Source organism: Leucopleurus acutus (assembly GCF_964270905.1).
Source record: "Leucopleurus acutus genome assembly, chromosome: 5".
NCBI classification, from domain to species: domain Eukaryota; kingdom Metazoa; phylum Chordata; class Mammalia; order Artiodactyla; family Delphinidae; genus Leucopleurus; species Leucopleurus acutus.
In genome coordinates, this window is record NC_139147.1 from 11,469,126 (window position 1) to 11,495,874 (window position 26,749).

The 26,749-nt window shown below is 38.7% G+C and overlaps 3 protein-coding genes across 8 annotated transcripts in view; 2 read left to right on the forward strand and 1 right to left on the reverse strand.

Moving 5' to 3' along the window:
* CRYZL1 (crystallin zeta like 1) overlaps positions 1-12,809 on the forward strand; it is a 34,666-nt gene extending 21,857 nt beyond the window's left edge. The window contains exons 7-13 of one of the 2 annotated variants that reach the window (XM_082839767.1): positions 3,016-3,149; positions 4,207-4,318; positions 6,410-6,508; positions 7,895-8,016; positions 8,839-8,944; positions 11,123-11,168; positions 11,678-12,808. In XM_082839767.1, coding sequence (XP_082695893.1) covers positions 3,016-3,149; positions 4,207-4,318; positions 6,410-6,508; positions 7,895-8,016; positions 8,839-8,944; positions 11,123-11,168; positions 11,678-11,777 — 719 coding nt within the window. In that variant the 3' untranslated portion in view covers positions 11,778-12,808. Of the gene's footprint in view, positions 1-3,015; positions 3,150-4,206; positions 4,319-6,409; positions 6,509-7,894; positions 8,017-8,838; positions 8,945-11,122; positions 11,169-11,677 lie in introns of both variants that reach the window. The other variant, XM_082839768.1, reaches the window with a different exon arrangement.
* Positions 12,810-12,823: 14 nt separating this feature from the next.
* Positions 12,824-26,605, forward strand: DONSON (DNA replication fork stabilization factor DONSON). Of its 2 annotated transcripts, XM_082839766.1 has the most exons (11): positions 12,824-13,196; positions 13,945-14,025; positions 15,169-15,372; positions 16,403-16,581; positions 18,020-18,198; positions 18,832-18,913; positions 19,021-19,125; positions 19,725-19,923; positions 20,650-20,862; positions 21,619-21,764; positions 26,482-26,605. In XM_082839766.1, exons 1-10 carry the CDS (start codon positions 12,891-12,893, stop codon positions 21,754-21,756), a joined length of 1,686 nt encoding a protein of 561 aa, XP_082695892.1. In that variant the 5' UTR covers positions 12,824-12,890; the 3' UTR covers positions 21,757-21,764; positions 26,482-26,605. The 2 variants fall into 2 exon arrangements, with proteins under 2 accessions (XP_082695892.1, XP_082695891.1); XM_082839765.1 differs by lacking the exon at positions 26,482-26,605 and having other exon boundaries at positions 21,619-22,730.
* The window catches only part of SON (SON DNA and RNA binding protein), a 31,141-nt gene continuing 27,216 nt past the window's right edge, over positions 22,825-26,749 (reverse strand). For 2 of the 4 annotated variants that reach the window (XM_082839758.1, XM_082839754.1), the window contains 4 exons: positions 26,399-26,546; positions 24,653-24,724; positions 24,431-24,546; positions 22,825-23,878 (listed from right to left, as the gene is read on the reverse strand). In XM_082839758.1, coding sequence (XP_082695884.1) covers positions 23,720-23,878; positions 24,431-24,546; positions 24,653-24,724; positions 26,399-26,546 — 495 coding nt within the window. In that variant the 3' untranslated portion in view covers positions 22,825-23,719. Of the gene's footprint in view, positions 23,932-24,430; positions 24,547-24,652; positions 24,725-26,398; positions 26,547-26,749 lie in introns of those variants that run through there. The other 2 variants (XM_082839755.1, XM_082839757.1) reach the window with 2 other exon arrangements.

Below are 26,749 nucleotides of genomic sequence, written 5' to 3' on the forward strand. Positions count from 1 at the left end.
CTAAAAAAATGATACAAATGAGCTTATTTACAAAACAGAAACAGACTCACAGGCTTAGAAAACAAACTTCTGGTTACGAAAGAGGAAATTTGGGGGGGAGATAAACTGGGAGTTTTGGATTAACATATACACACTACTGTTGATACATACAAAGTAGATGATCAACAGAGACCTACTGTCTAGCACAAGGAACTCTACTCAGTATTCTTTGGTGACCTATATGGGAAAAGAATATGAAAAGGAACGGATATATGTATATGTATAACTGGATCACTTTGCTGTACACCTGAAACAAGCACGATGTTGTGAGTGAACTACAATATAAAATAAAAGTTAAATTTTTAAAAAATTGGCACACATTTTCAGCATTATTCCTTTGGACCTGAGGTAGAAAGAATTGAAATTGTAATTCTTGGGCTCTGACATACTGTTATTATTGATCCATACATGGCTCTCTTCTATTTATTTTCTTAGTTTTTATGACATAATAAACACTTGTGTACCACCTAACACAAAAGCAAGGATCTCAACGTTAAACCATGTCCAACCATGTAATTTTAAAGCCTCTGCAATCTTAAATGTAGTTTTATTACTGTTAGAATTTTTTAAGCACTGAATTTGTTATTTCCTAATGAAAGTATAGGTAGTCCCAATTCTTATGATGAAAGATGTTCCCAAAAAATTCCATATAAATAAATTTTACATAGATTGAACATGCACTGTTAGAGTAGATGGGCTTTAAAGTCAGACTTTGAAACTTGTGGCCTCAGACAAATTAATTACCCTGAACCCCATTTCATAATCAGTAAAAGTGGGAAAATAGCTATCTTGAGTTTGGTAAGGAATAAAGTACTGTGTGAGATATCCCCTGTTTTACTCTTTTAATGCCTTGCTTGTCTGTCTGAACATTTTCAACATGTGCTTGGATGCTTTGCTTCCCCACTAGATGGCACTAATTAGTTGGTAAATTCAATGCTGACTGGCCATGCTAACTCATCTGAATCTATTGACATAAGAGGAAAAATAGTCCTGGTAAAGACTACAGAAAGTGTTATAAACTTGATTGTAGGTAAAATGAGAAAGTATTGCCTATACTGTGAAAAAAATCACATTCAGTGTACACCATAAAAACAATAAAAATTAAATAAACATATTAAAGAGCAGCTTAATGGTCAGAAAACATAAAGCTAATATGGCTTAAATTACAGTATATTAGGAGTTTGCATTTTGTTCCAAGTGCAATAGAAAGCCATTGATTAATTTTAAACACAGAAGTGTTAGGATGTCATTTATGTTTTTAAAAGATCATTCTGACACTTCTGTTTTTCAAAGACACCACTAAAGAGATTGAAAAGAGAAGCCATAAAGTTGAAAATAATTATAACACATAAACAAGCAAATGACTCATCTAGAATATATTAAGAATTTTTACAAATCAATAAGAAAAAGGCAACAACAATAGAAAAATTGATAGAACACTTGAACAGTCACTTCACAAAGGGAATTCCATATGGCCAACAAACACGGAAGGGTACTCAACTTCATTAGTCGTCAGGGGAAAGCAAATTATCAATAAGATCACATGTAAGAAACCATTACACATCCATATGATGGGCAAAAATGTATAATACCAGGGTTGACAAGGATGTTCACAACAGCAGCTGTGGGAGAGTAAATTCATACAGCCACTTTGGAAATATAAAGTCGAAGGTAATATATCCTGGAGCTGGGATTTCCATTCCTCAGTAAATATCCTGGAGAAAACCTGTGTACCAGTGTAAGAGTAACTTTTATACAAGAGCATTCTTAGTTAAGAATGCTTAACTACCAAAAATGGGAAAAAAACACAAATGTTCCTTGACTGGAGAGTGGATAACCAATCCATTCTATGAAATTTGATGTTGCCATAAGACATCAAAAATGGAAGCACTGGGCTTCCCTGGTGGCGCAGTGGTTGAGAGTCTGCCTGCTGATGCAGGGGACACGGGTTCGTGCCCCGGTCCAGGAAGATCCCACATGCCGTGGAGCGGCTGGGCCCGTGAGCCATGGCCGCTGAGCCTGCGTCCGGAGTCTGTGCTCTGCAACGGGAGAGGCCACAACAGTGAGAAGCCCACGTACCAAAAAAACAACAAAAAAAATGGAAGCACTATACTATAGCCACATGTAACAAGAAAGGATGTGTCTTAAAAAACGATGTTCAGCAAAAAAGAAAAAATGTGTATGGTACAATTGCATTTAGATAAATTTCAGAAACAGGCAAAACAAAATTATATTGTTTAGGAATGGATACTTGAGTTATTAAACTATGAAGGTGAATAAGAAAATACATTAGAATGGTGGTGACCTCTGATGTCAATTATATCTCAATTTTTTTAAAAAACATCTCTGGGGCTTCCCTGGTGGCGCAGTGGTTGAGAAGCCGCCTGCCGATGCAGGGGACACGGGCTCGTGCCCTGGTCCGGGAAGATCCCACATGCCGCGGAGCGGCTGGGCCTGTGAGCCGTGGCCGCTGAGCCTGCACGTCCAGAGCCTGTGCTCCACAACGGGAGAGACCACAACAGTGAGAGGCCCGCGTACCGCAAAAAAACAAAACAAAACAAAAAAACAAACAAACAAACAAAAAGTCTCTGGCCGGAGAGGCGAGGCTGTTGGTGTGAGGGCTGTGTCCTCTCTCTCAACCAGGATGGTGGTTACTTCATATTTATTCATCCAGCTGTACTTTATTTCGTGTACTTTTCTGCATACATTTTACTTTAACAATAAAACATTTTAAAAATACGCACACACACACACACGCACACACACACACACACACACACACACACACACTCCTATGCTGAAAGTGGAATATGCATGGGTAAGAATGGAAACAGAGAAACTGTAATGTAGGTGAGAGATACTAGAAGTAGGCTTGGACCAGGGCCATGGTGGGAGCAGAGATGGAGGGAAACAAATCCAGGAAGCAGATCTAATGGGACTTGCTAACAGATTGTTTCCTCTTTTTCTTTGTGGTAGTTCACAAACCAGAAAAAGTTGCGTGGACAGAAGCTGCTGGAACCATTCGGGATGGAGTACGAGCCTATACAGCTCTGCATTATCTTTCTCATCTCTCTCCTGGAAAGTCAGTGCTGATAATGGACGGAGCAAGTGTAGGTGCTAATGGTTTTGTTAAGAAACAGACCAAAATACAAATAAACTTAGGGAATTGAGAAATGGGCCATCCATTTACTAATATAATTTGTTGCCAGTTAGCTTATTCACTGATACATTTACCAAACTCCCATTTTCTAAAATAAGCAACTTTTATCAAGGAGATAAAAGTTAGCATTACTGTGTTTAGTTTCTTTTTACTTTGAATCTGCTAGTACTTTAAAAAAGCAGACAAGCCATTTTTATTCATGTCTGTTACACAAAGCCTGAAATAGCTCATAGTCTGAAGCCAGACCCCAGGACTCCCTGCCAATTTTGTATCATATCCCTCATACTTACACTTATGTGATTAAGGTGTTACATTTATAGATTGATCACACAAGCTCAAAACTGTGCTAATTTAAACATATTACATACATCTTCAAAATATAGTTCAAGATACTAAAAGAGATTACATAAAATATAATAGAAAAATGTCACAAAACTTGGGGTGATTTTATAGTTTTATTTTCTAACTGGCTGTTGATGAAAATGCTTTTTCCCCTGCTTTTCATTGAAAAAAAGGCATAACTGTCTTCAGCATTGGCTTCATCCTTATGTCCTACATCAGGATAGTAGTGTTTCCCTGAACTTACTCCACAGGTCAGCAAAAGGATGGAACTTTTGAAGTTGAGGTTGCTGGACTTGCATATGTATTGATATTATATAATTAGCTTAGTACATTATGCTGGCAAGGCCCTTAATGGCCCATTTATCTCATTCCAAGGCCGTGTTCTGAATTCGGCCTCTGTCCTTGAAATTGTGTGCTGCTTGCAGTCAGACTGGCTGAGAGCCTGTGGCACACATAGCTTTTCCACCACCCCTCTTGAGGAAGAGTGTGTCAAATGTTTCCACTTCTAAACTTAGCCGTATTTTTTTCATTTTCTATCAGACAACATTTTAAAATATACTGAGGTAGCACTAAACTATTACAGTTTATTAAACGACCTATAAAATGAATTAGATACGGCCTCTGCCCTATATCTATAACACCATCGTGTATTTGTTTCCACACAGGCACTTGGAACAATAGCTATTCAGTTAGCACACCATAGAGGAGCCAAAGTGATTTCAACAGCGTGCAGCCTTGAAGACAAGCAGTGTCTTGAAAGATGTAGGCCTTCTATAGGTGGGTAATAGTACTCAACACAGACTTTAAAACATAAAATTTTGAAGAGATATCACCTTAAAAACTGCACTTGTAAAACAAACTGCAGGGCTTTCCTGGTGGCGCAGTGGTTGTGAGTCCGCCTGCCGATGCAGGGGACACAGGTTCGTTCCCCGGTCCGGGAAGATCCCACATGCCGCGGAGCAGCTAGGCCCGTGAGCCATGGCCGGTGAGCCTGCGCGTCCGGAGCCCATGCTCCGCAACGGGAGAGGTCACAACAGTGAGAGGCCTGCATACCGCAAAAAAAAAAAAAAAAAAAAACCAACAAACTGCAAAATGCCAAATGCATGTCATTTAAAAAATGCACTTAGTATCTGTGCTAAGTCCAAGTTTACATAAGTTATAGTTTAAATTTTAATGATTTGTTTCTTAAACCTACATTTTTCAGTGTTTTTTCTTCTTTGCCTCATTGTTACCAACTCACCCAAGTTTGAATTAGGTGAACTTTGACACGGTTGAGAAACACCTGATGCCTCTTTGGTTTTAGTCAATAAATCAATATATTTTTGCATCACTTTTCATGTTTCTCAACCTCTTTTACCCAGTGATATGCCTCTAAATTTGTCTGTTTCCTGTGATACACTAGGAAGGGAGATGAGCCACTTACACAGAAACCCAGGTCAGATATAGTTTAGGATAAATAGGACATGGTAGAGGCTGGGGAACTCTTGAAAAGATTGAACGTATACGAATAGTGATGCATATGGAAAGGAGAAAGAAAATAGAGATTGAAAAAGAAGAGAAGAAAGATAGGAATGGAATTTTACAGACTGGAGTTAACTGAATTAATGTTGGAGTTTAACAGATGAAGAGAAAAGAAGATGAACAGAGTGTAAGTGAGGGGCAGGCAGGAAGGAAAGTAAGGTTCATTGAGTGTTAATATGGATGATAGTTCCTTAAATCCTCAACAGCCCAGTGTCAACTAACTGGGAAACAGCATCTCAGAATTTAGCTTGTCCAAGGATGTACCACTAGATGTACCACTAGGCCTGGAATGGAATTTGAACCCAAGCCTGCCTAATAGTAAAGCCTGTGTTATTTCCATAGTTATGTTATGCTTCTGGCAGAGATTACCAAGAAATGGAAGGAAGGTTAAAACAGGGGCTGGAGAAAGGAGGAAAATAAGAAAAAAAAGGTAGAAGAGAGATGGAAAATGGAAGGGGGTGGGTAGCATGAATAGTATTGTTGAAGGGAGCGGTTTCCTCTTGGTTAACCCTGCCCTTCTGAGGTGCTTCAGCCCCCTTTCCCTCGAGTCCCCCCACCCTCACCTCCATCCCCCGAGACTTCAGTCACCACTGGACAACACCTCCAATCTGAGAATCTCTGAGAGGAATTCTCTTTACTGAGAAGGTGTTAAAAGATACAAAAATGAAATATAAACATGTGTCTTCGTTTGCCAATTCAAATTGAGATTTTTTTTTTAGTTCTCTCACTGGCTTGTTGTATTAACACATTAAAGCAACCAGTTAAAATTAGTTTAATTTTTACTAACCCTGCTTCAAATAATCCTGGGTTTTTTTTCACCTTCGGGATTTTTTTTTGTTTTGGAGGGCAAAGTCGGGAGATGCGGGTGTGGGCTGGGATCTCTATGACTGAGAAAGGTTAAAACGGCCTCTAACAGAGAAGTACCAAATCACATAAATATATCTTTGTACTTTTTAGCTCTAAACTCTATTAAATCTGAACATACTTAAGAAATTGCTTAATCTTTCAGTCCACATCTTCATATATATGTACCTCTGTGGTTTAGAGATTCTCAGTTCTGGCAAAATATCGTTTAGCTGTAAAGAACAATCCTCTGTGTCAACAAACCAACGTTGGGACACATTATCCACAAAATGCTCATATTTTTATTTTATTGAATATACCAGTTCCTTCATTTAAATTGATCCTTAGCAATACTGGTTAGATGAGAAAAAGTATAATTTGATTCAGTAATTGCTTCAACCATTTAATTCATTTCAGAGAAGAAATATTTATTTGCTTTTCTTTCTCTTCTTTTCTGAGTTGTGTTGATCACACACAGATTGCCTGACTTCCTGTCCTTTACAGCCCGAGTGATCGATGTGTCCAATGGGAAAGCCCAGGTTGCTGAAAGCTGTTTAGAAGAAACAGGTGGCCTTGGAGTAGATATTGTCCTAGATGCTGGAGGTGGGTACTTTACTACATCAGTAGTCTCTGTAGTTTTTTTATTGTGATGGGTGAATTCCTGGGGAAAAAAATATATAACCAGGAAGTATTTATTTATATATTATTAAATTGATGTGTAGCGTTTTTTTTATTTTTGAACTTTTCTATTTAAATTGGCGCTTCTTCATTTTATTCCCATTGTAAGCACTGTCTGGAAGAGAGAACATGCTTGCCTTTTAAAGTGTAGGCATTGGACTTTAAGTATCTCTACAAGAAATCTGCAGACATGATCTCCTCAGTCGTTCCTAGATTAGTTCAGGTCTCAGCCAGTTGCTTAATTAGTCAGTTCTGCTATGTATGGCTGCCCTCTATTGGATGGTAGACTTCTGCAGTCCTTGTTTGGAAAGTGCACAGAATTTTGTTGCATTTTCACCTTGCTTGAACTTCTGTAGTTTAACCAATATCTACTTAACACCTAATCTTTACACTCTTAGGTAGTGCCATCACACCTAAAGAACAGGTTTCACAAGCCTGCAAAGGGATTCTGTTTATACTTCGTTAGAATTTATCTTCTATTCTAAGAATCGTAATGAATACAGCTATGACCATATGTATTCCTTTTTAGCCAGTATTTTCAAGATTCGAAATTAACTCAGAAAAATCTCAGTGGAAGTGAATGTATACTTCATTAACTTTTCAAATGGACATTTCAATAATTATGTCAAAATATGACTGTCTTTTTTTTGTTTGTTTGGCTACATTGGGTCTTTGTTGCTGCACGCGGCTTTTTCTAGTTACAGCAAGCCGCGGCTACTCTTGATTGCAGTGCGCGGGCTTCTCATTGTGGTGGCTTCTCTTGTTATGGAGCACGGTCTCTAAGCGCGCGGGCTTCAGTAGTTGTGGCACGCGGGCTCTAGAGCGCAGGCTCAGTTGTTGTGGCGCACAGACTTCGTTGCTCCGCGGAATGTTGGATCTTCCCGGACCAGGGCTCAAACCTGTGTCCCCTGAATTGTCAGGTGGATTCTTAACCACTGTGCCACCAGGGAAGTCCCAGTATGACTGTCTTGAATCTGAGTTCCTTACTCAGAAGTCAACTTTTCCCAAAGTATTAAGCTATCAATGTTATGATTGAAACTATCAGACTTAGTTATGTGCTATGTTATCTTGCCTGATTTTCAAATTAAAATAGACTTTTTATCTTTAGTTATATCACTTATAATTAAATCTTAAGTGTATGACCAGTTTTAATGCAAAAAATATATTTTAAGTGTCTGAATACAAAATGCTTCCTTGTTACTACATTAAAAAGTAAAGAGAACTAGTTTGAAGAATAAATTTTTATCAGATTACTATAAAATACATTTTCTCTCTCTCTCCCTCTCTCTCTTTAAACAAATCCTTTGTAAGTGAGATTATATAGTAAAGATGATGAACCAGCTGTAAAATTACAACTACTACCACATAAACATGATATCATCACCCTTCTTGGTGTTGGAGGCCACTGGGTAACGACAGAAGAAAACCTGCAGGTATTATCAGAAACAATAAAGCATTACTGATACACCAAAAGGATGCAATTAACAAAGAATAATGCTTAAGTCTTTTAGCAAGATGTGGCTAAATTTGTATAAATTCTGAATTATATCCTATTTTTAAAGAAATGTAGCTTTATTTGTTTTAACTTCTAGCTGTTGGCCAAATGTTGAAATATCGTGCTTAGCAAAGGAGTTCATTTAACTTTTATTTAGTGGTTTGGAAGTAGTGACATGAATTTTTTAATAGTGTTTCAAATAAGATTTTTTTCCTTAGTAACAAACATTCTTGTTGACATATACTTAAAATATTTCTATATAAAATTATGACAATTTCCTAATTCAAATTATAATTTACTATATATGTGTGTGTGTGTGTATGTGTGTGTATACACATTGTCTTCCAAAGTTACATTTCTCAACAAAATTTCAATTCAAGTATTTTTATCATGGTTGATATGCAAATACCATAATTCTCATGTACCAATCTTCACCAATTTTCCAGCTTCCTTATGAAGATGACTGGTGAGTAGCAACGAGAAATATCTCTCTCTCACACACCCCCGCACAGATATACCTACTACTGCTTCATCACCTCTAGATTGGCCTTGCATTTGACCTTGCTGTTTCATCATTTTGGACAATGCATTAGAAAAGAAAACATTATAGTATACATATTATTATTAAAGTTTGTGTGCTGATTATTTGTGATTTGGGTATTATTTAATTTGTGTAAAAGCTTTTCTGGCTGAAGATGCCAATCATTCTTCTGCTATTAAACTCACAGTAACTGATCATTCTTTGTGCATTCTATCCAAGCTGGATCCTCCAGATAGCCACTGCCTTTACCTCAAGGGAGCGACGGTGGCTTTCCTTAATGATGAAGTTTGGAATTTGTCAAATGTACAACAGGGAAAATATCTTTATATCCTTTTTTTCTACTGACTTGAGTTTCTGGCTTGAAATTTACCTTGTATTCTCATCATTAAGTTCTTTAATAATAATTAATAATAATAGCAACTAACTTTCATTGAACATGCCAAACAATGTTCCCAGTGCTTTATAGGTATTAATTTATTTAAATATTAAAACAGCCCTGTGAAAGTTAAGTACTACATTATCCCTGTGTCACAGGTAAAGAAACTGAAGGACAGAAAGGTTAGTACATGCCTAAGGATGTAGCTAGCAAGTGGCAGGACAGGAATCACACCCAGGCAGTCTCGCTCGTTTCTGAATGAGAAACTATAGAATACATGGAAGAGTTTGCTTCGTTTTTAACCCGGCATTATGGAAATTACAGATCACTTTGACAGGCTGCGTCTTTACTCCTATGGTGGTGCCATTGTGTTAAACATTTCAGAATAGTTATCAAAATTAAGAGTTTGTGGGGTTTTTTTTGTTTTTTGGCGAGTTTTTTTTGGCTGCGCGGCTTGTGGGATCTTGGTTCCCTGAGCAGGAATTGAACCCGCCTCCCCTGCATTGGAAGGGCAGAGTCTTAACCACTGGACCACCAAGGAAGTCCCATGTGGGGTGTTTTTAAGAATATCAATACTAGGAAATCTTCATCAAATGAAGATGGGTTTGATTTTTTTAAATGGAAGTGATTCAGTAACAAATCTAGTGAATGAAATCGATCATTCCATTTTGGTAAAAGTAATGAAGAGTTTTCTTGAGAATATGAGAGCAGTTCCAAAAGAAAGGTCCAAACCTCTTTAGAGCAGGGTCAACTTAAGAATAAACGTTTTATTTCTAAGACGCCTGTTTTAAAGGCAGCTGTACTTGGTAAAAACTTTAATATAGTGGATAAAAAATAAGTTCTCATTACTTAATAGAATATAATTGTGCGTGAAGAAAGAGACTTGCACAACCGTATGTTTGTCTCACTGAATATCATTCTTTATTTTTATTAAATGTGCATTGTTACAAATGCGTGACGTGTACAAAGGCCAGCCTCCTCTAAGAGCAATGGCAGACTTAATACAGAGCTTTCAAATAGTTGAATAATATTTAATTAGTATACTGCATATGTTGAGTTTTAAAGAGTACACATTTCAAAACCAGAACGTCCCCTTAATGTAGTGAATGTATGTGTTTAATGTATTTCTGATTAAATATTTTCATATTAAATTTGGAAAATAAACTTAATTTTCAACTTTCTAAAAGAATTCTTTAAATTTCAACTTTAAATAATGACACATTCAATAACATTGTAATTATCAAGAATACCATGGGATGTTAATGACAGAGACCATGTATTAAAAGTAACATAAGTTAGTATGTTTTGAATCTTTCATGTCAGAAGGTAGCCTGGCTGCTAAGCCTGCGTTACTTAATAACTTAAATCTCTCACCTGCTCCCCTTTCTCCCCACCATGAGATTTTAACCTATTTGACAAATCCATGGACCATACTGAAACGTGCCATGTTCATATGAAATGTTAAACTTCCTGAATCAGACTTCAGTCCTCACTTGTGCACACCCCCTCAGTTGCATCACACATGAGCCAGTTGCTGCTTGTGATTTAACATAGCAATCTCCTTCCAGTTGTGTGATTATATGCCATAAATAATTCTCCTGTACTAGCAGTTATATAGACTCTCAGTTCTAATATTGTAATTTCAAGTAAATGACTAGAGTTTTAAATTTTACCCTGCTTTTTAATTCTCTTAGTGGCATATATTACACACACAGATTATTAACATTCCTGCATATGTATTTATTAGCTGGTTTAATAAATAAATGTGCACCCAAAGTAAGAGAGATAAGTGCTAAAATTGTTTTTTAACTAAAAATAACATAAGTGGCGCTAAAATGAAACCCTGACCCCATTCTGTTACCATCCATTTGGGATAACACTAGTCATTACTTATGACAGGCATTAGGCTTCTTTCATCTCTTGTCCTTAGAAGTTTAGGCTCTATTATGTCACCGTCTCTCTCAAATCAGTTCCCCCATTTTCCTGTTTTAGAGGTAAACATGACAGCTTACAGAATTTCTATTAAAAAGAAAAAATAGGTGACCTGCCTAGTACCTTCTGCTTATCAAATGGTTTTATTTACTCCTCTCTCCTTTACGTTGCCACCTTAACAGTCTTTCCAGCTACGTATCTTAAAAGATGTGATGGAGAAGTTATCAACTGGTGTTTTTAGGTATGCTAAATGACCAAATTATTGTTCTTGTTTATTTTTCTATTCTCCAGGAGATAAAATGGGCATTCCCATTTTTGTTTCCGCTTTCTCAGTACACCTCTTGCCTCCATATTTTATTATTTTGCTTAAATAGCTGCTCTTTAGTATTTCTCGAAGTGTATATACACCAGTATGCATTCCCTAAGATAGACGTGGTTCGTTAGTTTTCCTTACTCCATTCCATACTGTACCTCACCCTTTGCTTATCCTCATCACCCCTCCCAAAGCAACTTGAAATAACCTACAGGTTGACAAGAAAGTACAATTTTTTTTTCAGCTGGATCTGTTTATCAAAAAAGAGAGAATGCATAAAATAGGTATTTTCCCCCCTTCAAAATTTAACTGCTTTTAACAGTGGAAATGGACAAATTTGATTTAAATAGAGTTGAACTATAGCAACTTTAAACTACTATGCTGTGTGCTCTGTTCATCTTTAACTAGACATTTCTAATAATTTCATTCTTCCTCAGACCTCAGTTGGATGAACCCATTCCACTATACGAGGCAAAAGTTACCATGGAAGTTGTTCAGAAAAATCAAGGAAGAAAGAAGCAAGTTGTTCAATTTTAATTTTGTTCTTTCTCAGACCTCAGTTGGATGAACCTATTCCAGTATTGAAGCCAGAGTTTCCTTGCAAATTGCTCAGAAAAGTCAAGGAAGATAAAAGCAAATTTTTATGTTTTTAAGCACGTTTTCCTGCTGAGACACGATGCTCAGAGTTATCTGAAGTATTTGAAAAGTATTTGGAAACATCGTACAGACGGGTCAAGACAATTCTAAAATTTAACATCTAAAGGGAATATTCTGAAAGCCTTTTAAATTATTGTTCCTATATATTTGCCTCTTACAAAATTCTTTACATTAAGAAGACTGCTTTCAGCAGAAGCCACGCTACTCTGATAAAGCTGTTGGAGTCTTGCTATGTCAAAATAACATTACTTTTGTTATCAACTCCATTCTCAACCCCTTCCTTCTTTAACATCCTTTGCTGTCGTAATTTAATACTTTGAATATATTTTCAAGTCTCAAAGGATCTAGCCATTGAAAGCTAAATTTTTTTTTCAAATATTCATTCACTCCAGGGTTTCCTCAGGATCGAACGGGAGCATCACGGTAACTCGTCCGTGACCACTGCAGTGTTTGCGTGGAAGGCTGCAGTGCCGATGCTTGGGAAGCGGGGCGGGAGACTGAGCTTGCGTAGCCGGCGTGCTGATTTCCTGTTGGGACTCTCTGTTTCGGGGGAAGGGGAAGGAGGCCCAGGCCTCCCTCCAGCTCTGGACGTCGCCGCTGCGCTCTGGAAGCTTATCGAAGGGGCAGCTGAAGTGTGACGTTTCGTTTTCATCCTGGCGCCGTGCCTGGGGCTCATCACACCCTGCTGCGGATTTGAACAGCGCTCATCTATTCCGGTGCGCAGGACCGCGTGCTTCCCAGCCACCTAGCACCCGGCGACCCGACTACAGCCGAGGACTCAACCAGACCGCCAGCGCGGCGTCCGCCGAGGCCCAGGGCCCTCCCGTGCCCTCGGCCTCAGAGGAACACAGCCGGGGGCGGGGCCTCGCGAGCGCCGTACGGCACACGCGCCGAGAGACGCCGCGAGGGCGGGGCTACGTCGGGGCGGGGCCGCGGCGCGCGGGAAGCGCCAGGGGTTGCTGCGGGTCGGGTCCTCGGCCTCCGAGGCGCGTGATGGCACTGTCGGTGCCCGGCTACTCGCCCAGTTTCAAAAGGCCGCCAGAGACATTGCGGCTCCGACGGAAAAGGGGCCGGAGCCTTGGGGCCGCCTCTCCGACCGAGGAGCGGCCCGAGCCGGCGACCCGCCGCGCCGCCCTGACGGCCGGGCTGCCCCTCCGCCCTTTCCCGGCAGCGGGCAGAGGCGGCGGCGGCCCGGCCGTGTCCCGAAGGAACCCCTTCGCCCGCCTGGACAACCGGCCGCGGGCCGCCGCCGAGCCTCCCAGCGTGCCGTCCCGCGGCCAGCAGGAGGCGCCGGGCCCGGTGAGTGTCTTCGTGCCTGGGAGCCGAGGGGCTCTCGTAGTTCGTGGGTCGATTCGGCTGTGAAGTAGAGATGGCGGGTTCTTGCGTTCCAGGAGCGAAATGGGCGCGAAGCCGAAGCCGCCCGCGGCCTCAGGGGGCCCCGAGCCCTGGGGGTGGCTGCCCTGCGAGGTCGGGGCGGCGTGAAGTGCGCTTCACAAGCTGCCGCGGGACTTGCGGGGCCTTCCCATCCTGAGGAGTGCACCCCGCCGCCCCGCCCGGCGCGCGGCGGGGGAGTTTGGGCAGCAGCCGTCTGGTGGGGGGTTGGAGATCAGTGGGAAGAGAGCTTCGAGTAATCCTGGCACTACTCCTGGAAGGCCACCGTTTGATGGGAAGGTTACAGGACCCTCTTTCCTGCGTGATTCAGTGCCTGCCTTCTCACACGCTCAAAATTGTTCTGGGGTTGGGGGAATGTTGAGTATTGATGGGGTCAGAATTTACTAGTATTTGTCTTACCCCACAACCTTTTGGATCTTTTGAACTGAGATTACTGATTACTGAGTTCTTAGTTGCGCAAATCACCTGCCCTTTTCTTGGTCCATTTTGATAGTAAAGTTCAGGCACAAAACAAGTGAAATCCTCTGTTATACTGATTTGCGCTCACGTGAATTCCTGCACTTGCTGAGAAACTTGTATGCCAGGTGAAGGTCTACATGTTTAAAGCGAACTCCAGCATCATTTATAATTTAAAAGGACCATTTTTTAACCTCAGTTTTTAGATTCTAATCAAGAAAATGATTTGCTCTGGGAAGAGAAGATTCCTGAAAGAACAGCCGTTACTGAATTACCCCAGGTAATACTTTTTAAATGTCATTAGAGTGTATATTCTTATAACATAAGTGTATACTTCTCAGAAGTGTTTTACTTGGAAAATAGTTTCACAGAGAGCCCCAAGTGATCGTCTCTACCAGGGTTGAAAAGATGGCAGGCGTCAGCCTTGGTAAAGGACTTTGATGTTGTGGTAATGTTTATAATGGCACCAGTGCCAAAGCAGGCGTAGATGTGGGTTTTCTTTCTGCCCCCAACAGTTTTCACGCTCTTCTGTAGGTAGTGACAACTCCAGCTCATCACTCAGAGCCAGTGCCTCCAGGCTCAGCTGCTTTTTGAACTTAATCCTTCACTGCATCTTCAAACCAAATCCCCAAATTAGTTCCACAGGTTGTGGTATATCACTGAACCTCCCTACCACCACCATACACACAGAAACGCTTCTTGATTCCATTCCTCAGCTGCTTCTTTCGTGATAGTTTAACAAATGCATAGATTGTCCTAATGGGAGCAGGCTAGAAGAGTTCCCAAGACCCAGTCTCCCTTCCTTGCAAATAAATGGCCTTTGGGTCTCTTGGAAATAGTTCCCTCTTCCCCGTTATTTTTTAATAATGTCATCTAGAAGAATTATTGTAACGTGGAGAATACTGACTTGACAGCAAAACAGTTGGAGAGGAATTTTTGAGGTCGGCAAATGCTTCTTAAATATGGCCTCTAAGAACCCAACCTAAGTTACCTGCAAGAGCAACTTAGACCTGGTTCCAGAGTTTGAGGCTTAAAAAGTGCTTTTTAAAAAATACTTGGAAGATTTCTGCTTTGATAGCAGTATCAATAGTAGATGTTTTTAAATCATGATCGTGAAAATAGTACGTCTCTTGTCACTAAACTATATAGAACTATAATAAACTAAAAAGTGAAACCTGCCCTTCCACCAGCCTCAACAAGAAATTCCCACTTTCCAGAGATAACATCACTGTTAATGGTTTAGTGTGGCTCTTTCCAGACTCTTTCACAGTGTGTATAGTATATGTTCAGTGTTATTTATTGTACCGTTCATAACATTTTGAAATTTCAGTGGTCATGAGTATGTTAGTTGATGAATTCTATAGATTGAAGGGGTTTTTTCCATGGTACTCTACTAATTTTTGTGTTCTTTGTTTTCTGAAAGACTCCTCATGTATCATTCTCCGAATCTGATATTCCGTCCTCAGAAAGTACTGAGTTACCTGTGGACTGGAGTATTAAAACTCGACTCCTTTTCGCCTCTTCTCAACCCTTTACCTGGGCAGATCATTTGAAAGCACAGGAAGAGGCTCAAGGTGTCATCCAGCATTGTAGGGCAACAGAAGTTACTTTGCCTCAAAGTATACAGGTAATTCTGTAAGAAAATAGCTATGCTTAAGAGTAACAAATTAAGTGTAAAATGGACTTCTCTGCAAAATATCAGAGATATTTCCTTCCATTAAGTTTTTCTTTTGACATTTAAAGACACAGAGACTTGGGAAATTTTTTGTTTCCCAAATGCTGCTTTCATACTGTTTTTTAAATCAGATTTAGTAACGGCCTGTTAAATTTATAGACCTGTTCTGAGAATTAGTCACTGCTGTAGGCAGGAATTGTTTGAACTACACTATCCTTTTCTAAGGTCTTTTGAGAAAGAAAACATAAGGAAATGAAAAGCAATTGAGGAGTAGGATTGCAAAGACAGATTGGTTATTTTACTGGTTTTCTCACATAATGTATACTGTATTTTTTAAATGCACTAATTCTTACCACCTGGGTGATGGTCTGTTGTAAATTTACAAGAGTTAATGAGTGCTAGAAAGGTTTTAGAGAAATGTAATTGCATTACTTTCAAGCAGCTCATCAACTCAAACTAGGTTAAAAGAGATTACCTGAAAGAGGCCTTGGTACATCTTTTTTGATAAATAGATCCATATGATTTGTGATTGGGATTATCGGTTTTTATTGGCTACTTTTGAAACAGTGCTATGAGGGGAGGGGGTTGAATATAGTGTTACACACACGCACGCACACACACACACACACATCCAGCCACCCACCCACCACCGCCACAGCCGCCACTCCCCACCACCACCACCCGCCCTGGTGATAAAGAGTGATAGTCACTGTTCTCAAGGATGGTAGAGACAGGCGAATATTCCCATCTGCGTCTAAGCATCCCTTCTGGTATGTGGTTTAACAGACTGTAATGGCTGGGAAGGAAGGTTTTCCCAAACAATAATAAACTACATTTTAACCCCTGTAACAGTTATTAACACTTTCTTACAGGAAGCAGTAAAGATCCTGAGAATAAGTGTTTGGTATATTCAGTGTCTTTTTAATTAAATTCTGTATTTCTACTGGGGCAAGAACTGTCCAATATCATCTTTGTATTTTAGGATCCCAAACTCTCCACTGAGCTCCGTTGTGCCTTCCAGCAGAGCCTTATCTATTGGCTCCACCCTGCCTTGTCTTGGCTACCATTGTTCCCTCGTATTGGAGCTGACAGAAAAATGGCTGGAAAGACAAACCCTTGGTCAAATGATGAAACCCTGCAACACATTTTAATGAGTGACTGGTAAGATTAGTAAAAATTTGTGCAACCCCTTTTCGCAGTATTTTCTCCTTATTTTATTTATGATGTGGAGATGAGCAGTAGTAGATGGATTTCTGTGTCCTTCTGAATTATTTTATTTAAACTATAATAACTAACATTTAAATTGTTTACTTTTGGGTAATTCCCTGGCGGTCCAGTGGTTGGGACTTGGCACTTTCACTGCTGTGGCCCAGGTTCAATCCTGGTCAAGGAACTAAGATCCCACATGCTGCGTGGTGCAGCCAAAAAGAAAAAAAATGTTAATTGTTTACTTTTTTATAGCTCTTATTCACTCTTTTTTTTAATTTTAATTTTTTTTTGGCCACACTGCACGGCTTGTGGGATCTTAGTTCCCTGACCAAAGGGATCGAACCCATGCTCCCTGCAGTGGAAGCGCAGAGTACTAACCACCAGATGGGGAGGGAATTCCCAGCTCTTGTTCACTCTTTACGTAGTTGTGGAATATATATATAAGTGTTTGATAAATATATAGAGACCTAATTCTTTAACGTTATTATACTTTTTGCCAGTAGCTGCTTCCCTTCCCATCAGTGGAAGGTACTTATTAAAAGTCAGCAACCAGGGCTTCCCTGGGGGTGCAGTGGTTGAGAGTCCGCCTGCCGATGCAGGGGACACGGGTTCGTGCCCCGGTCTGGGAAGATCCCACATGCCGCGGAGCGGCTGGGCCCGTGAGCCATGGCTGCTGAGCCTGCGCGTCCGGAGCCTGTGCTCTGCAATGGGAGAGGCCACAACAGTGAGAGGCCCGCATACTGCAAAAAAAAAAAAAAGCTTTAAAAAAGTCAGCAACCAGGGCTTCCCTGGTAGCGAAGTGGTTAAGAATCCGCCTGCCAGTGCAGGGGACACGGGTTCGAGCCCTGGTCCGGGACGATCCCACGTGCCGCGGAGCAACTAAGCCGGCGGGCCGCAACTACTGAAGCCCGCGTGCCGCAGCTACCGAAGCCTGCACACCTAGAGCCCCCATGCTCCGCAACAAGAGAAGCCACTGCAATGAGAAGCCCACGCACCGCAACAAAGAGTAGCCCCCCGCTTGCTGCAACCAGAGAAAAGCCCGTGCGCAGCAACAAAGACCCAACACAGCCAAAAATAAATAAAATAAAATAAATTTATTTAAAAAACAAAAGTCAGCAACCAGTTATCAATTAAGTTTTGTTTAAAGACAAAATGGCTAGTGTTTAAATGGTAAACACTGTTCATTAAAGTATTTAGAAGTCATCAGTGAGTCCTGTGACCAATTTCAGTCCTTTAAAAAGCCAAGTTCTATGTCATGGCAAAAATTCAGACCGTTATCTGTAATATTTGTGTTTTAAATCAGGTCAGTATCAAATTAAATTATACAAAAACAATTTTAGATGTTGAGTTAGTTTTAACAATGCCTAAAGAAAAATGTTTTTCTTCATAGGTGTGTGAGCTTTACTTCTCTGTATAATCTGCTGAAGACAAAACTTTGCCCCTATTTCTACGTTTGTACCTATCAGTTTACTATCCTTTTCCGTGCAGCGGGATTAGCAGGAGATGATGTAATCACGGCTCTCATGTCTCCTACAACTAGAGGTATAAGAGAAGCTATGAAAAACGAAGGTAAAACTATAGGTTTAAAGTGAGAATACCACACTATATAGTAAACACTCCTTAAAAGCTAAAATTTGAACTGTCTTTTAGCAGTTGAATTATCTTCTACCAGTTTTATCTAATTGTTTTAAGAATTATTTTATTCATTTTTTAATTTTTTTTCCAGCGTTTAATTAAGCTGTCCATTATACATAGCTTTAAGTTGTGTTCCCTTCTCTGATCTCTAAACATATATCAAGCTGGAATGTCCCAATCTGAATATACTCCTATAGAAATTCTTTTATAATACAAATTATCTACCCCCTTTTGATAACATGATCTGTAAAGAGGCTCAACTCATTAGTGGGTCATGAAATCTATTCAGTGGACTCATTCAGCACCTTATAAAAAAATGAAATAGAGTAGTATATACTTGATGAAAGAGTACCACATGTAGTGAGACTATGTATTGTCCTGAACCATTTGTTTCAAGGAGATATGTGTGTTGTGAGCTGCCGTCAAGAAAGCATGAAAAGTACTGCTTTAATACATCAGGAGTAAAAACTCATTTTCAAATATACTCTCTACAAGTCGGGCACGCCTGTTTAATTCCTTCAGATTATATTAAAGAAAACATAGTTACATTTTTCTTTTCTCATGTAGGTATTGAATTTTCTTTGCCTTTAATAAAAGAAAGTGGCCATGAGAAGAGGAAAGCGTCTGGAACAAGCTTGGGACATGGGGAGTATGTGATTAAAATAACCTTTTACATCATCTGGTGACTTATGGATTCAGTGTAGAGGAAATAGCTTTAGGAAATGGGAACCCTGACTAACTATAGCAATTTCCTAGGGAGCAAGCAGTCAGCGATGAGGATGAAGAAGAAAGTTTTTCCTGGCTGGAAGAGATGGGTGTGCAAGATAAAATTAAAAAACCAGATGTACTTTCTATCAAGCTGTATCCTTTCAGTTGCTGTTAACTAGAATTTATTTTCATTGAATTAAGTTAGCAATGTAATTTTTGGTTTTTTTTTTGGCCGTGCCACACAGCATGCGGGATCTTAGTTCCCCGACCAGTTGCCCCCTGAAGTGGAAGCGCAGATTCCTAACCACTGGACCGCCGGGGAATTCCCTTGAGCAATGTAATACTGACTGACAGTTTTATTTAACTATAAACTTAAACTATCTTTAAGATATTAAAACTGATACTCCATCATGACATTAAAAAACCCCTAAGTACCAAAAAGCCATGAACAATTATTAAACTTTTTTTAAGTGAAAATATTCTATTTTGGTTAAGTTTGTGAGGGAACTGGAACATATTTTTGACTAGAGGAGAAATCAGTTTTTGTTAGGTATCAATTTCTAGCTAATTCAGATGGTCAAAAAAATCATTTTGATCATTCAGATGCCTTATAATTGCAGTGAAGAGGATTAGCAAGAGCATTTCCAGTTTGGAGTGGGGGAAGAGGGTTCCAGGTGATTCAGGATTAAGATAACTGCTGTTCCTTTTGGTATGGGATTTGCATTTGCAGTTTCCTTGATTGTCATGTCCAGGCGTAAAGAGATACATGAAGTACAAATGGATCACAGACCCGAGTCTGTTGTGTTGGTGAAGGGAACGAATACCTTTACATTGCTAAATTTTTTGATCAACTGTAAGAGTTTAATTGCTACCTCAGGTCCCCAGGCAGGACTTCCACCAACCCTCTTATCACCTATAGCTTTCCGAGGCGCCACAATGCAAATGCTTAAGGTAATAAACAAAAAAAAAAAGAAATTCTACACTGATCCTCATAACCTAGCTTTTAAAGACATACTTTTCCTTTTTTGATACGATAAATTCTGTATTTTAGTAACTCCTGACATTTTTACATGGTGCGTATTTTCTTTTTCTTTCCTCCCAGTAAAAAAATTCCTTGATATAAAGTTATTATCAAAGGAATTATATGAAAAGTTATATTTGAATTATTGCCATAAGGAAAAGTTGCTTTCTTAAAGTTTGTCTTTCATAACCAGTGAAAGAATAGAGCCAAGAATGTTATGTTAAATTATAGGTGGTCTCAAAAACTGGATCATGGATAAGTGAAAAGAATAACTATATATCCATATTGTTGAAGAACTACACATGTAATTTTCATGTGTGTTACATATGCTGAAGGTAATAGCAACAGAATCTAATTTTTATTTTCCTAATATTATGCATTGAAAGTGCATTAATCAGAAAGGATACCATATTAAAGTTACATTCTCTAGAACTAATACTTAAATTGACAGCCTCATAACTTGGAGGAGAGGATGCTGGAAACAGAATTACTGAACATTTTTTACTCATGTAACATTCTTTTGATGTCTTATGAACTACTTTTGTTCCTTAACTGTTAAAGAGAGGAATACCCAAATGAGAAGTTATTGATCACATTTTTAGTTAGGGACAAAAGCTTGAGAGATGACCATAATTTTCTTTAAATTATTTTTGAAGGCACGAAGTGTAAACGTGAAGACACAAGCTCCTTCTGGATACAGAGATCAATTTAGTTTGGAGATTACAGGTCCTATCATGCCTCATTCTCTACATTCAATGACTATGCTACTCAGATCTTCACAGAGTGGGTCATTTTCTGCAGGACTGTATACACATGAGCCAACTGCTGTATTTAATATCTGCCCACCAAAGGATAAAGTACTGGATAAGGTAAGTAGACAGCTGGTAAACACATTTAGTTGCAGTTTTCTCAAACTAAATGGATGAAGTCATTTATGATGAGCCAAACTGGTGTTTCAAGTTATTAAACTGTACTGCTTAATATTATCAATTACAATTACTAAGAGGGAAGGGATAATGACTATAAAGTATTTTTGTGTGTGAGGTAAATTTTATGAATTCAGGCTGTTGTATTCAACACTGACTAAAGAACTTCCCAAACAAAAGGCAAGTTTTCATTGTTCTCTCAGATCCAAAACCTAACAGTGCCTGCTTGCTTACTGTGGAGGCGGGGGTAAATAAATAATTATGGGTGTTTATTTAGCTGCATAGGCCTTTTTTCCTATAGAACTTTTTCTTAGATTCGGGGAGGGATGAGCTGCTTGTTTCATGTGATCCAGCAGTTTCTAGATATGTATCCACACTTTAATAAAACTGAAGTAGCTGCTTTACAACATATCTGCCTTTAATTTTGGACATATAGCTTTTTAATTAGAGGTAATGAGACCTTTAAAACTATTTTTATCCGTTTGCCAGACTTATAAAAATAACCAAAATTATTATTTTTGGATGCTGTCATTATGCAGAAATTCTTAGGATGAGCTTCTATTGATAATGATAACAATGAATTTGCCCTTACTGAATAAGGCATCTATTTGTCAAAGAGCCCATGGTAATTTTAAAAACTCATCAGTGTTCAAGGACTCTGACAGTGCTTTTTACTGACTTGCATACATATTTCCACAGGAGGCTGTTCATGAGGAGCTTGCCAACTGTGGATTGCACCCTAAAACTCTGGACCACCTTAGTCAAACACCGATACTGGGGAAATCATCTTTACGGCATGTGGCAATGAGTGACTACATTTATAATTGGAGATCCTGAACACCAAAGTAAGCCTAAAAGGAATCTTTGAGGAAAAAAGCCTTCTAGCAAGGAAATTCAAGATACTTGTATCTTTGGCTTTAAAGTTCACTTTGGAAGTTTAAAGGAATATAGCTTTAAAAATACTCAAATGTTTACAAACATTAACCTTTTACAATACTTTTATTACATGCACTAAGCAGTAAATAGGATTAAGGTTTCAAAATCAACATCTGTTTTTACTTTTTTGATTAAATATTCAGATATGAAGATAAACTTTTTAAAAACTTCAAAAACCAGGCTTCCTTGGTGGCGCAGTGGTTGAGCGTCCGCCTGCCGATGCAGGGGACACGGGTTTGTGCCCCGGTCCGGGAGGATCCCACATGCCACGGAGCGGCTGGACCCGTGGGCCGTGGCCGCTGAGCCTGCCCGTCCGGAGCCTGTGCTCCGCAACGGGAGAGGCCACAACAGTGAGGGGCCCGCGTACCGCAAAAAAAAAAAAAAAAAACTTCAAAAACCTTGAATGAAAATTCTAGATCCATTAACCTAATTATAAATTGGGTAGAAAACTGAGCGTTTCCTTGCAAATGGAAGTTGAGGCTTAGTATCAATTATCTCATGCCATTGTGACTAACAGCATCAGGGCAAAACTATCTTTAACAATTTCCTTAGGATTATTAGCAAGTTCTAGTTATAAAGGTAGAAAACAAATGGAGACAGTATCTACTGAGCTGATTGTTGACGCTTCCACCTTAGTTGTTTTCCTACCTGTTTACAATTCCTCTATTCTCCATACATATTACTTGTTTTAATGCATGTTAACTCAGATGAGGGTATTTTGTATTCCATATAGAATAGGGTTAAGAGTTGTAAAGTATGCTCAGCTGTCATGACAAAGTAGTATTTAATATGTTCTTGTAGGTATTTGTGTATGTGTGTGTATATATACAAATATAATTCAAATTTTCTTAAATAAAAGTGCTTAGAAATCAAAAGCATTGGGTGAAGAAGTAACAGTAGTGAAGAAGTATGTGTTCACTTTGTAATCCAGAAAATAAACCACCACATTTATTCCAGAGAAGTTTATATTTGGGCCTTAAGCTTTTGAAAATAAAGTTTAGAGACATAGCATATGAATACCACTGTAATACACATGAAATATTCTATCAGACCCTAAAAATTAACATAAACTTAAACTTTCTCATAGTCAACAAAATAGTGGCTGGGTGCCGATTTTATTAGATAAGTTGGTTACAGCATTTTAATTATCATTTTACGTCTATCTAGGTGTAGCTGAAATTCAAAATGCACATCAAAGTAAAACTATATCACAACTCAATGCCATACTAAATGTACTTGGCCTCTGCGGTAAAATTCTAGTCAGACTTCATTTTAACTCCCTTCTCATTCATGGCCCAAGTGGCTTTTGACAGAAACGCAGGACTTAGTGCTGACCATCACACAACATACCACTTTCTTTTTTTTATAACCTCTACAAAATTTAAAGGGGATACAGTGGCGTTAGCCCTGTGGAACAGATCTTGCTTGATTACCTCAATAACACTGGCCCAGTATCTGTCCAGCAGAACCCATTGTGAACTAGTACAAGGTGCACAGCCCTTCACTGACTACAGGCAAGTGTTACAGCAGCCTAGCCATAAGTAAGGGGAGTTGACATCATAGTACAAAATACAGTATAAAAGCGTTATTTAACATTCCACACTGAAGATTACGGATGCCTTCAAACAATCGTTTGGATGTTAGCCACTTAAACAAATACATCACTAAGGTAAACAATATAAACATACCAAAACCTTGTATGGTTAAATACAATTTCCATGGTACAAAAATCAAAGCCTGGAGATGTTTGTACAGATTGCTTTTTACACAATGTCTTAAATTGCCAAATATTTACAACATTAAAGAGGAAATACATTTTGATGCAGAGTAAAATTATCTGAAATGATTAATATAAAACCTCAATCTATCTACGTGAGGCACTCCTGAAGCAAGTGGCATTAGCCATGAGGTCCTTTGGTACAAGGCCCATTGCTTGAAGAACCACAGTAGCTGCTGTGGCTTTAGCATGCTTCTTATTAGGGCTGGCAAAGCTGGGCTGGTAAGCGCTTCCATTTATCAATACCTATTCAAGAAAAACATACAATTGGGCTGGTAAGGGCTTCCATTTCTCAATACCTATTCAAGAAAAACATACAATAAGAACAGCATCAAACTTTAATATCTATTAGCTTTGTAATTTTTTCACTAAATGCTAGAAAGATAATTTACAAAAATATAAAACCCATACCATGTAAGTCAAATAAATCTCAACCCTAAAAGAAGCAAATCATTTGGGAAAAGGGACTTGACTGCAAATTAAGAGCAGGTCTCCAAATTGAAGCGCGGGGGGCGGGGGGGGGGGGGGCACGGCGGGAGGGAAGCCTGATAAAAACAATTAGTTCCCCACATTCCACTAGAAAAGGTCAACAAATTGTTCACCAGATTTTGCCCACATCTTTCCCGCCAACATTTAAAAAATAATAGGATATTAACAGGTCACATTAAAGCATATACACACTCCCAACCCACAAACAATACATTAATCCTGTGATCATATAATGCTTATCCCTCACCCTCTAACATCAAGTTATCAAATTAACAAATGTATACAATTAATGCAGAAATTCATATTTACCCTAAAGAGAAAATGTTTGCGATGATCAGGGCCACTATCATGGACCAAGAGAAATTCAGGTGGTTGCCACCTTCTCTTATTACAGATTTCCATCAAGGCAGACACAGGATGTTTGCCTGCAGAGAAAAAAATAACCAGTTATAATTATCTCCACATCTGAGGCAACAAACTTGAATTCAAGGGGAAGGTGGAACAGGAAGAAATTCAAAACTGTACTCTCACCTGACAGATCTTTCATTGCGGCAGAGAAGTTTCCAGACCTCTTTTGTGCTCTTTCTCCTACTGCAACAAGACCTTAAAAAAAAACAATGATCACTGAATAAATTTCAAAGCATTAAAATTACAATATAGCAAAACAACTACTCCCTCTATAGGAAACTGAACCTCAATCCAGGCCCTCAAATAGAAGTCAACACCCACCCACTACCCTTGATCTTGACTTCTATTTTGTTGTTTCAATACGTAAATCTATACATTGTCTTCATTTATCTCAGTACTGGAAATTGTACAAAATTAAAATTTTCAGAAAAGTTAATGTGAATACATAAATTGCTATAATTATCAACAACTCCAGATCTGTTTCTTCCTAAGTTTAAAAAGTAGTGGCTCTTTGCACATGATTTCTAAAGGTTTCTCATCCCTTGAAAAATGATGCTCAGTTTAAGTATGTTCCCCAGAAGTCGAGGATTTTAGGCCAAAAAAAAGTGAGAAAGGCTCTCATGGATAAATGGGTCCATTTCTTTTTCCAGCCAACAAGCCCTTTCTGACTTCAAACATGAGATGTACTCAAAAGACCGACAGCCTCAGCCTCACTTTCCAAAAGGGGTTTATTTAGCTACGTTCCTAACTAAAATCAATGCTTTCCATTTAAATCCTAGGAGGAATTTTTCACCCAGTTCTTTGCCAATTCTGCCACTATGCTTTCCCAAACCCAGGCCACACTGCACAATTTCAAAGGGACTATTCCCTGGAATTATGCAATGCACCCACAGATGTTGTCTTCTCATAAACCACCTATTATGACACACAGAATCTATGCAACTTGTATAAGCAGTATAATGTCAATGTGACAATAAGTACAATGTCGTTTTCTAATTTAAAGTTTGCATTAATGCTGCATTAGTGGATGATTGTGTTATTTCCGAGTATCACTATTACAATAAATTCTCTCCAATTTGGAATAAAATGGCAACATACTATTCTTGGTAGATGACAATGTAGAAATTCTGATACAAAACATTTTTTAAAATACATAATTTGGTCAGAGCTAGTTGGTTTCCAAATTCATTAGGACAGTAATTTAACTGAATTAACTTCAACTTAACTTTCTGATTACAAAGATAAGGAAAATAAATTAGTTTTAAATTTTCCAGTTTTTAAAAATCAGCTTTAAACAAGCTATTGAAATCACATTTAGCTGGCAGCCCCATGTGATTCTACAATAGACATTATGCCAAGGGAAGAAATGCAATGTGAAGAGGTAATACTGCTGTCAGCAGTGGGTCTACTCTCCAGTCCCAACCCAACAGAACTCAATTACTGAGCTTGAAAAAAGGGATGTGCAAAAGGGGTTTAGAAAGTGAAGACTAAACAGAACTCTCTAATAGGAAAATGAGAATATGTGGGATAAAGATCTTTGAAAGAAAAAATAAATCCTAGAAACAAAAACAAGCACATATTCCCTGTCAAGAGAAAACAAAATGGAAATTCTATCTAAATATGAAATCTAATTAAAAACTTAATCATATATTGCACATAACAAAGGTTGTTGCCTTTTACGCTCAAATTAGTGTCTCCATCTATATATAAAGCTTCTGAAAATGGGTTAAACGTTTTTTTCCTAACAAAAAGCTATATATACTGTAAGAAGTGCCTCCAGTTCAGGATCACTGGCATCAGAAGAATTTATGATAGTAATGAAATCCTAAATGTTAGAGGAGGTATAATAAACATTCTAAAAAAACTTACCTTTTCGATCTGTCTTAAAATCAACTAGAATAGGTTCCTTATTTCCTTCTTTGTTTTTTCCTAATCCTTCTCCTTCTTTCCAGCCCATTTTTCTCATCAAAACGGCTCCCATTCCTCCAGTTACTGGGGCTGCTCTTAAGAACTGATCCTATCCAAAGAAAGAAAGGTAAAATATCCCCATTTTATAGTTAGAATTTGACTACAAACTCAGTGCAACTTTTTAAAGAAAGAAAGCTTATTTTACTTCTAGATCTGTTATAGTTACAGAAATTAAATGCTTCTATACTTATATACATACTGTAGTGTGTATGTTCTAATTATTTTCACATAAACATAACAGTATTTTCAAAG

Coding starts and splice junctions, on each gene's coding strand:
- DONSON (XM_082839766.1), top strand. CDS start 12,891: ATGGCACTGTCGGTGCCCGGCTACTCGCCCAGTTTCAAAAGGCCGCCA. Junction 16,582..18,019: donor CACATTTTAATGAGTGACTG/GTAAGATTAGTA, acceptor TTTTCTTCATAG/GTGTGTGAGCTTTACTTCTC. Junction 20,863..21,618: donor AGGATAAAGTACTGGATAAG/GTAAGTAGACAG, acceptor ATATTTCCACAG/GAGGCTGTTCATGAGGAGCT.